General features: G+C 34.0%; 1 protein-coding gene across 4 annotated transcripts; it reads left to right on the top strand.

Moving 5' to 3' along the window:
- Positions 1–730: 730 nt before the first annotated feature.
- LOC148313780 (uncharacterized) lies at positions 731–10,810 on the top strand. Of its 4 annotated transcripts, none has more exons than XM_088256433.1 (5): positions 731–865; positions 6,798–7,067; positions 8,376–8,439; positions 8,515–8,628; positions 10,466–10,618. In XM_088256433.1, the coding sequence occupies exons 1-4, from the start codon at positions 799–801 to the stop codon at positions 8,624–8,626; spliced, it is 513 nt and encodes a 170-aa protein (XP_088112559.1). In that variant the 5' UTR covers positions 731–798; the 3' UTR covers positions 8,627–8,628; positions 10,466–10,618. The 4 variants fall into 4 exon arrangements, with proteins under 4 accessions (XP_088112559.1, XP_088112568.1, XP_088112550.1 ...); XM_088256442.1 differs by having other exon boundaries at positions 6,798–7,037; XM_088256424.1 differs by having other exon boundaries at positions 6,798–7,037; positions 8,376–8,628; positions 10,466–10,810.
- The last annotated feature ends 686 nt before the right edge of the window (positions 10,811–11,496 follow it).

Below are 11,496 nucleotides of genomic sequence, written 5' to 3' on the forward strand. Positions count from 1 at the left end.
ACCGTGTATTCGTAAAATTCACATGATATGGATTCAATTTTTTGAAATCTCAACATAGATCAAGAAAAATAGGGATGTCTATACTCGTATATATATATATAATTATATAAAAAATAAATAATATATATATATATATATATATATATATATATATATATATATATATATATATATATATATATATATATATATATATATATATATATATATATATATTGGAAATATTCATCGCTCCTTCTACATTCATACATCTTCATGCGAACCCGCTGATTATTTCGACATTCAAGTATTCGTGCATTCAAGTCCTTGATCATGTTAAATATCAACTTTCAAATTTCAACCACAGATGTCACTTACGATTTTTTTTTACTGAAAGATGCTCATCACATTTCGGCTGTCCAAACTCAAAACACAGTAAGGGACATTTTTTTGTAGTATGTTTTATTTACATTTTTGGACTAAGTAGATTCTACTTATTCCAAAAATGCAAAAAAAAACGTTCTACAAAAAAAATGTCCCTTACTGTGTCTTAAGTTTGGACAGCCGATTTATATGTCGTATAAACATAATGTATCAATATATTCATACGATGTTATGGTTATGACGCGGTGAAGTGCGAAGGCCTCCGCCGACCCCTGCGTTGTCACTTGGTTTTTCAGACACCGTCACCGGCTCGGGGTTGGGGTGGGGGGCGGCCCGTATATAGCGGCGGCCGGGCGCGCGAGCCACTATCGCGGAGGCGCCATCTCGCCTGACCAGTGCCGCTACAGCTGCGTGACCGTGCGTAACAGTGACAAGATGAGGGCTGCAGTGCTCGTGTTGGCCATGGCCGTGCTGGGCGCGGCGGCGGCGCCGCTAGAACCAGGTAAACACACCCCTGTTGACCACCGATAAATACGTCATCACACCCCAAGGAATAATAACCGAACCATACTTCTAACGATAACACACTTTACGTTAAATCGACTACTAACTACAACTACTTAACTATAGAATCAAGTACAGTCACCTCTGTCGACACACTCCGTAGATAATTATTTCTCCAATGACGACCGAACCACCCTTGCAATGTTTTTTTTAAAGAAATAACCCGTAAAACCTCTATTAGAGGCTTGTTTGCAGGTTGGGTAATAAGGATAGGGAAGGAAAACGTCAAAAATATATCACAAACACCCAGACCAATTGAAAATAAATCTTTCTCGAATTTATTTTGCACTTGGCGGGAATCGACCCAACGACGCCAGTTTCACAGTCGAAAGTCTACCCAACTACGCCACAGCGCCTGATAACACGGCTTACGCTAAATCGACTACTTATTTTTACTTATATCCAAGCTAAGACACAAAATTCCGAACCCTCTTCTAGTGGAACGGAAGGTATGTTGAGGGCAATTATTAAAATATTTTTTTTTCAACTTAGAAGAAACAAATATCCACATAGTTATTTATAAACATCATGATCTATAAGCAAGGTAAATAATATATACAACTCCCATAATAATTATAAAAAACTACTTAGTATTACTACTTATCCATAGAACCAGGTACGGACACCTCTGTTGACACTCACCACAGATAATGACGTCACCACGCCCCCTAGGAATGACGACCGACCTATCCTTGCAATACTTACTTTTCGTATGGCTTATGGCAAAAAGTATTCTAGGCCTAAGTCCAGACTCTCCTTGACCTACTTAACCGCTCCTGGCATAGCTTCGTAGAGGTCTTTAAACTTCTTCTGGTGGGGAGTGCTCCACTATGTCACGGACAGTCTAGTTCTCCACCCTATAGTCGCATCCTGGAGATGGCATCAGCTCCCCATCTGAGGAGCTGGAAGCGGACCCTGGGATTGCCTGGTGTAGCAGAGTAATCTACATATAATCCCTGTCTGTATCATATGGAGTACATCAAATATGTCCTTCTTCTGTCAGCTGCTAGCTGCATCCTTTCAAGTCAGGTTCGCGTTCCTAAGTTCAGACGAGAACTGCTAACGGATTTTCAGCAGTGGACATCCTGGGTGGCGGGAAACCGATGCCTTGTAGAAGAGGCAAGCTTGATGGTGGCTCTCGGGAGGCATGCGGAGTACATGGCCTAACCAACTATGTATATACTGCGCTCAATTGACACCTATGCAATTTATAATTTCTTTGTTAACTCCGAGCATTTCTTCTTTTTCTTTTAACTTCCTTGTCCGCACGCAATGGTGCATGTGGCACTGCATCGTATTTATGCAGGGTTTGAAATACTTGATCATGTTAAGTTTTACCCGGTCTTCTTCTGCAGAAGCAAAAATATAGAAATAATAGAAATTACCAACCACATTCGCCTCATAAATTTGTTTTGCTCTTCTTTCTTCACTCATTCGATTCACGTGCCCAAACCGTCTCAACACACCTTTTATTTTATTTAATCGATTATTTCTCTCGGCCTTGCAATTCTTTCCTTATGTTACCATTCGAACATCTTTCCATCTGAGACAACCGTTTATCCCTGTTCTTTTTTTATTTCCTTAAAGTATTTACGGTTCCTGGGTCTCATTATTAATGCGTTCGGCACCCGTTTTGATGGTTCCGTGCGCAGTTGGTCATCTCTGGCGAGTCGCTAATTCCGGTGCCATCTCTCGCGCCTAACCTTGCCGAACCCTCTGCCTTGTGTACGCCAGACCGCATCAGATCGTGATCAGCTACTCAACTCAACCTGTTTGCTCGATACGTCGCTGTTTGAATATTAATCAAGGCGATATCACATAAAACCGTCGCTATAAATTTGGTGCCATTATCGATAAACATTATTTTATTTTAACACTGACCTTTTCCCTCTTTATTTTACGACATTCATTTTCATATTCTAAAGTTTTAACATACTTCAACCAGTAGAACCAATTTTCTAATTATTTTTTTTAAATATTGATGACCAAAAAATTATAATTAACTAAATCGAATTAGACTTAAACTTTTGAAACAATTAATAAAGACTTACCCATTCCTGTTCGGGATGTTCGACCAACAGCATAGAAAATTTTCTATTTTTTTTATTTGGCATAAATTTTGTTAAACACTCGTAACGTGATTATTTAAATATAAAAATGAAATATTTAAAAAAAAATCCATTTTTGAGTTTATTAATGTAAACACAACTAGTTTTGAGAACTACATATGTTCTCATTAACAGGTGAAAATACAAAGCGTAAAGTTAATTTTTTTTCTTGTTTAAATCTGCATTTTATATAATTAAACAAAAACTACATATATTTTTTAATTTAACTTTATTTGACCACAGTTTTGTCGTTACCGACATCACAAATATGATGATGTCGATAATAACAAAACCTGGTCACTTGTGAAAAAATGTGGAAAAAGCTATATAGGTGTTGTTTTATTTAATAAAATATAGAGTTTTAATAAATAACCTAAGATATAAAACAAACACTTTTGTATTTTCATCTGTTTATGAGAACATCTTTAGACCCCAAAAGTAGTCTTGTTTACATTAACAAACTCAGAAATGGTTTTAAGTAATGTATTTCATTTGCAAACTTTTCCTCAAACTTATTCACGCAGTTTTATAAAAAGTTAACATTTTACTGACTACTGAACTTTCCTAGAATCGTGGGTCGAAAGTAGACATGAGAGATGGAATTAAAAACCCGAAATAAATAACGACCTCTTTTAAAGAAGTCGTTAATTAACTCGGTTTTTGATTCGATCATTTAAAGGTACTCACGCCAATCAGTGCACAAATTTGGTTGTGTATTGCGTATTTCATCCTCCTGATATATCTAACAGTTTGGTTAAGTATAAAATAGTAAATCTAGATAGAAATGTAATCCGAGAAAATATAAGTAATACCATCTTTATCGGGTAATCGAATTAGTAAAAGTTACTCATTAGTCACATCCCTAATTAGTAGTGACACCTCTGAAGACGTGACCACTAAACTTACTACCGAGAAATAACCGCACAGAAAATCGTGAAGATTTGCGTCAATTATATTCAAAACACATGCTGTATACATCATCGCGCGTCATTTATTAGATTTCTCGCAAGACAATTATATATCAATCATGAGTAATATATACATGTGTTATTGTTTGAGGTATTCACTTGTATTTTTTTAGAATAATGCTTGATACGTCTAATTCATTAAATACAAATAATAAAAACTACGCTACAGCACCGTACACGTGGTAGAAGTTTATCTTCTTAAAAAATAAAGAAAAAGAGAGATTTACTGTGAGAGTGGGAGATCGGAAAAGAAATACAATAATATAAGATTTGTATAAAAGTATTCTGTTTATTTGATATACACCAAATATTGGTACTTCACCAAACTAAAATATGATATAAATGTCCGTAATTCGATAATTTCGAGATAAGGAGTAAACATTGCATGTGTCGTAGTTTCGGAATACTGACATTATAACTTTACACGGATATAATCAAACAATCACAGGATGAAAACATAAATAATTATAAAACACAATGTTAAATATTCATCTGTTCATATATAGCATCTGACGTGTACATCTACAACGTTATTCTATCGATTTGTATCATTGGTATACGTCGCTCTCTTTTGTTCCACTCCACCCTTAATTCTCTTCTCCGTCTTATTCATCATTACTGAGGGTGGTGACCCTTGTGGAAGCAATGGCTCTTCTCCAGTTATCCCTTGAATTAATTAAGCCTACATGACAATATTCCTATGTCAATAGCCTTCTTAATCTATGTTGATATATCAATACAGATTTTGATGTTAATAACTGATGTTATTTGTAACTAAAATTAAAATGGACGCACTCAAAATATCGTGTGAATTTTATAAATTGCGCAGCATTTATTCTTGTTTAAAAAAAATACACATATTTTCATAGTGTGATTTGATATTATCTTCGTCACGCGAAAAATAAATTAAGTGATCCTTTTAGCACTCCGAGACTGGTATTTCCAAATATCTTGTCTGAAATACTCGTTTTTTGAAATTAATTTATTTTTTAACATTGAATATGTCGCATTAACAAATTTATGCTTGTTAAAATTTGTTTTGAAATTTAAATGTTATACTTTTTATAGACAATTTATGCCAATCCACTTTTATGTGGTAATTATTTAGAATTTAGACAATATATAAGACACAATTGAATTTAATAAAAACTTCTTTGAATTAAGTACTTACTTAATTCAGTTTTCAGGTTCGATCACTTAAAGCTAATCACGACAATTACATTAAAAACTTGGTCGAATTCAGCGTTTTTCTAGCTATATTTGACAAATCGATTTAAAATCTGAGCTGGAAAAAATACATATAAACAGAGAACACTTACAAATACCATACAAATTAAATTGTAACCGAAAAAGCAACAGTTACCTTTTAGTCGGATCTTTGTAATATACAAAACGTTTTTTGTAATATTTATTTATTAGTTTTATTGTAAATTGTCGCACTAAATACCAAATGGATACCTCCCACTCCATGTGTGATACTCACACGAAAACGATTTTACATCGTTCCAAATTCTCTTTGTAAACTTAATCATACATTATTTTCACAATCTTTATTCTCAAGCTGGATGTAGGAAGTTTTAAATAAATACGTTTTATAAAAAAAAGATTCAAAATACGTGTTACTCCGTAAAACAAAGAAACGACACTTGAGTTTATCAAGTCCGTCTCAAAATTCGCGTAACGAATCTTATCTTTTTCTGCACTCTGTTTCATCGATGGAATACTTAAAATAAATGATAATGATACATATTACATGCATATATGTACATTTTTGTGGAACTTTTACCATATTATTACAAACCTTTACATTTATTTAAAGTCATTTTATTAATTCTTCTATCCCCTTATTTTAACTTGATTTATCATTTTGCGAAACTTTAATTGATGCAGAAGGTTAGAACAGTTAATGGCCAAGAAATGAAGGTTATATAGGCTGTGGTACTTAAAATGTATTCATTGATGGTAAGTGATTTTAATTAATTAGTCATATTTTTGTTCTGGGGTTTTCCATTATATTCACTTGTCCCATCGAAATGTAATTAGACGGTACGACATTATTGCAATAAATTGCATAACATAATTCCGCCATATGGACTTTAGAAAAATAAATATATACTAATGTTTACTATAATTTAAAGATAGTAAAAATACTAAAGAAATCACAAATTGGAGCTCACAAATATATTAATAGTTCAATAAAAATATATTTTTTATCTTTTATCACCATTCGAACAATTATGTTAGAATGGTGATATAAAAAAAGAATAATAAGATGAGATGAGCATTATCGATAATATTAAGAAAGGTGTATTAAGCTGATCTGGTCATGTGGATAGAATGAATGAAGAAAGAACAGTAAAACAAATTCAAGAGATGATAGAAAAAGGAGCAGAAAGAAAGAGGAAAAATTGCCATTAGTTAAAAAAAGGCTTTTAAGTATTTATTTATTGGATAATAAATATAGCGCCGTTTTCGTGAAAAATCACTTCATGGGCGTTTTAAAAAATACACAAAAATTTTAATATTAAAACTAAATACTCAATTTCAGATTCAGTTTTACTTGGTAAATACCACTATTTCTTAAAATCTATTGTTACACGTGTATCGATGCACTCCGCATCATTTTCATGCACCGTTAAAAATTAAATTTGAGAAGTATGAGGATGTATTAAATGTGGAAGAGGCGAGGAGTGTGTGCGAAAACAGATTGGTGTGGCGTTCTATTCTCTGAGCTTGATGATTAGTTGGTTAGTATTGTATTTCATGCTCAAGTAATAATAATTGTTGTTTTCAGAATCTGACGCAATCCAAGTGGTCCGTGTGGTCCGTTCACCGCAGTTCGGGTTCGGACGCAGGCGCTTCGGCGGCTTCGGGGGCTACGGGGGCGGCTTCGGGGGCGGCTTCGGGGGCGGCGGCTACGGCGGCTACGGGGACTACGACGGGCACGACCACCACCACCACCACCACGGCCACGGCCACCACGGCGGCGACTACGGCGGCGGCCCGGGCTACTACGGCGGCGGCGGATACCCGGGTGAATATTACGGAGGAGGATATTACCCCGGTTAGACAATCACGTTTGAATTTGAATGTCTCGCTTGGGCCGCGGACGCCTATGACGTATTTTATCAAACGTACATATGTTATAATAATATTATTAACTTAATAATATTCTTTTGTATCGTAATAAATATCTACAATGTGATAACATTCTTCTTAACCTTATCCGAACGAAATGGTGCATAGGCCACTACATCACATTAAAGCATTGTTATCTTGATATTTGTATTATCTTCGTATTTTAAATAGATTTTCGTGATGCTTTGCTGATTAAGGCTTGTTAATAATATATTTTAATCAATTTAATAGTTATGAATGCCTTATCAGTGCATATGATGTTCCCTTTCGAATTATTTCACATGATAGGAATCAGCTGAAAACATCATTAAAATTTTACGACACTCTTCTACATTCATGCATTTCATTATACATAACCGCTAATTATTCCGACCTCTGACCTGACCACGTCAAGTATTTGAATAACTTGATTATGCCAATGTCTCCTCAGTCTTCCTTGATTTAATTTTGTATATGTTTGACCCATTAGTTTGTTTCGTTGTTTTTCCTTCTATCATTCAGTTTTCATGGCCACCCCATCTCAACACACTTTTCTTAATTTTAACGATAATTCTCATCTTAGGCTTGCATTCTTTCCTTATTGATATAAGGAAATAATGTAAGAAAATATCCATTTGAACATCTATTGTACATAGTTTTGTCGTACGTTTGTCTGATAGATTGCATTTCAGCTGCAGTCTGTCTACTTTTATCCTTCTTTTCCCAAATCCATGCTTTATAAATAAGGGTTTAAACTAGGACTCGGTTGTGTACTTGCCAAGTGTAACGAATCTAACATTATGTGAAAATATATTCTAAATAATTCGTAAAATGTAACTGGTTTTAAAAAGGATATGAGAAGTAAAAATTATATTTTTCATACTTTTCGTATTACTTATATTGAATAATCCATATGTAAAAAAAAATATATCACATATACAAACGAAATGAATAGCACTTGTACAAACGAAGGATTCCATTTATATATTAAATTATGAATAAATTGTCTATTTTCAATGTGCCTGTAATGTTTTGGCCCAGAATTTTCACTCATGAATTACATGAAATTATAGTCATTTTAAACATTAAGAGTAAACTCAATCACAAGTAGGAATACGCCAAAATCTAATGAAGTTGAGGGCTAAGTAGGGCCATGATAAGAGGTGTTGCATAAGCTAGATTTTAGAGTCACTCTGGCGTTAGGTAAAAAAACATTTTGTATATAATATAATATGTGTATAATAAATATGTCCAGGAGGCGGATTTGGAGCCAGTCAAGCTAACGCAGCCGCGTCCGCCGGGACGGTAGGCGGCGGTCTGGGCGGCTTCGGGGGCTCGGCGGCCCAGTCGGGGGCTTCCGCAGGCTCCCTGGGCGGGGGCTTCGGGGGGCTCGGGGGCGGCGCCTCGCAGGCGTCCAGTAACGCGAACTCGGCTTCCTTCGGTTTCGGGCCCTTCATGGCGAGCTTCTCCAACTCCAACTCGAATGCCAACTCCATCTCGGGATGAGCGTAAGTTATTTCACAAAAATTCTAAATGGATTATGTGCATTTGTGCATATATCATGCATACTGACATACACACAAATATGTATATTTGTGTGTATGTCAGTATGTACGACGACCATTCATAAAATAATGTTCCCATATTTTTTTAAAATATACTTTATCGTTTTCCTTAGCATTATACATAATTTTAAAGCTTAAAACTTACTCTATTTTTCTACATAGTCGCCGTTTTTGTTTCTAACACTTTTGCTGACGATGCTCCAACTTTTGTATCCCCAAGTCGTAAAATTCTGCTGCCATCCTTCTGAGAAATCAAATAACCTCTTCCTTGACTTCATCATCAGTATGGAAGCGCATTCCACCCAAATGTTCATTTTATTTCGGGAATAAGTAGTAACTAGTGATTACCTTCCCCTCCAAGCTGCCAACGACAACCATTCGTTCCAGGCTATCCTCATTGAGAACTGAAGAATCCGTCGTGTACAGACACTGACCAGAATCAAGCCATCCAAGTGTATCTCCTGTTACACTTGGATGAAATGAGCATGTGTTCACCATAATATGTGAAGACATGTGTTTTAAATGGACAATATAAGACAGTATACAGAAGGAAGTACAGACAAATTAGATTGTGAATACAACTAATATTTGTAATATGACAGCTCATTTCATTTCTTTGAATGTGTGACGTGTGATAGATACTTATATCCTATATTTTGAAAGCATAACGGGTGCTGATATTTGTTTTCAGTTTATCACCATCATAAGATACAACCTCTGTCCAGTTTTTTTTTTCCATTTGCGTCACTAATAATCGAACACTTAACATTGCTGTGATTGGAAGCTATTTATTTTTCCAATAAGCGCTTTTCAATTAACAATAATAAGTAACTATGTATGTTTTCCTGAAAGTATACTATAGTTTTCATGAAACTTTCTTCTTATAATAAATGAAGGCGTTCTTAGTTTTTATTTTTTTTGTTTTATATCCTCGAAATAATTAAAATAACTTGAATGTTTATCTTATTCCTATACTGGTATTTAAATGTATATGTTTACCTCACATAGTTTTGAGATAAACAGTGCCGAGAGTAGAGCCTTGACACGTGGCGATCGCATAGGGCAGTGCTCTGCAACCTTTTCTCACCAATGACACATCAAAATTCATCCAAGAATATCGCAACACACCAAAAGCTAAAATATATATACCATTGAAAAATTATTTAGTTAAAATAATTATTTTGTACTACATTTTGAAAAATAGACAACATTATAAAAAAATAATTTCTCAGTGTAACAATAAATAATCAAATAGGCAGTACCGGTGTTTTTGCGACTTCAAACAATCTCTTTATCACATAATCAAAAAATAATTTTAAGAAATAATGACCAAATGAAAGAACGAATAGTCTTCTTGTCAAATTATGAAAACATTTTTAAATCAGTAACTAAAAAATATTAACGACAACCCCAAATTTCGGTAGAAATTTATGTATTGATATCTCAACATTAATGTAATTAATAAGTAGAATATGGAAATCAAGGTATTAACAGGCCTTACGACCCGTCATAATCTGATTTATAGACGTGTAAAATTCGCCATTCTACACATGATAAGAGATAAGAGTTCTAGACAATATCTACGATTGAAATGACTCAGCTTTTAATTTAGAAGAGGTCGTAAGCCCTGTTAAAACCCAGACTTCCGTATTCTTCTTCATCTTTTCTGAGATGTCAATATAAATAACTCATTAATGGAGAAACCAAGATTTGTGACCAAAGATTTGGACATACCCAAAACGTTATGTATTTATTAATTTATAATACTTTTTTATTGCAGAATTCACCCCTGCCCAAGACTGAAGACTCGACACGGGAATATGGCGGATAGCTGCTGCAATAAAACCATCGTACACACATATTTAAGATAATTTATTTTTAGGTGTATTATATACTGTGAAAAACTTTTTTATAATAAAATATGTTAAGAGTATTGTTTGTTTTTCTAGCGATTTTTACGACCGCAGGATTTCGCATTCAATTCTAGTAATAATAATAATAAGTCAAGGGGAATTCTTGCATATTATTAATTTACATCAATTTGTACAATCAACAGTGATGTCATGTGATGAAAATTATTTGAAATGTAAATAAATTCAGATAAGAAAATACATATTTAAACACCTTTTGTTTGATTACTGGTATAAGAGTTTACCTTATAAATTCACTCTTATTTCCCACTTCAACTGTCAAGCAAACGATGCCCGAAGCTTGACGCATTGAATTTTAAAAAAAGTATTGTTTTATAAGTATTCTCATATCTACTCTAACGTTAAAAAATTGAATACTCGCGTTTTTTTGTGTCATATTGAGTCTTACTTTTGCCACTTTTTTAAAAGATACTCATGTAAAAGAGATATATTAAGCATATGTAAACATAAAAGCACGTTTTCATACACACATTACAGCGATGTCATTTTAAATATACATACTCGTACATTTATAATTTTAAATAAATCCACATAAAAAAGATACAACTAACATCTTATAATCATGAAATGCATAACATAAAAATTATCAAAATGCATATGTATTGTTCATAATCAGAGTTGAATTACCAGGAATTCGTATTTTTCTAACCCTGATTTGCACGCAATGATGCATAGGGTACTGTATTGTATGGAAGCAGTGTTATCTTGATCGTAATTACGTAAAGACAATGTGATCAGTGCCACGGTTTTGATCCAGCCCAAAGTGGTGATATCAAGTAAATAAATAAATTCAAAATAAAACAATTTTTTTTTAAAATCATTTATTACAAGAAATTATAGTAACATGAAACATAAAGAGTAAACCCACTCACAAAAATGG

The sequence above is a fragment of the Brachycentrus maculatus genome, unplaced genomic scaffold (genome assembly GCF_059751285.1).
Source record: "Brachycentrus maculatus isolate JH-2025_06_01 unplaced genomic scaffold, ASM5975128v1 h1tg000005l, whole genome shotgun sequence".
Lineage (NCBI taxonomy): Eukaryota > Metazoa > Arthropoda > Insecta > Trichoptera > Brachycentridae > Brachycentrus > Brachycentrus maculatus.

What these genes read in the sequence shown, in the direction of transcription:
- LOC148313780 (XM_088256417.1), top strand. Translation starts at nt 799, where the DNA reads ATGAGGGCTGCAGTGCTCGTGTTGGCCATGGCCGTGCTGGGCGCGGCG. An exon ending in GGCGGCGCCGCTAGAACCAG is followed by an intron (nt 866 to 6,797) that starts GTAAACACACCC and finishes TGTTGTTTTCAG; the next exon opens with AATCTGACGCAATCCAAGTG. An exon ending in CGGAGGAGGATATTACCCCG is followed by an intron (nt 7,068 to 8,375) that starts GTTAGACAATCA and finishes AAATATGTCCAG; the next exon opens with GAGGCGGATTTGGAGCCAGT.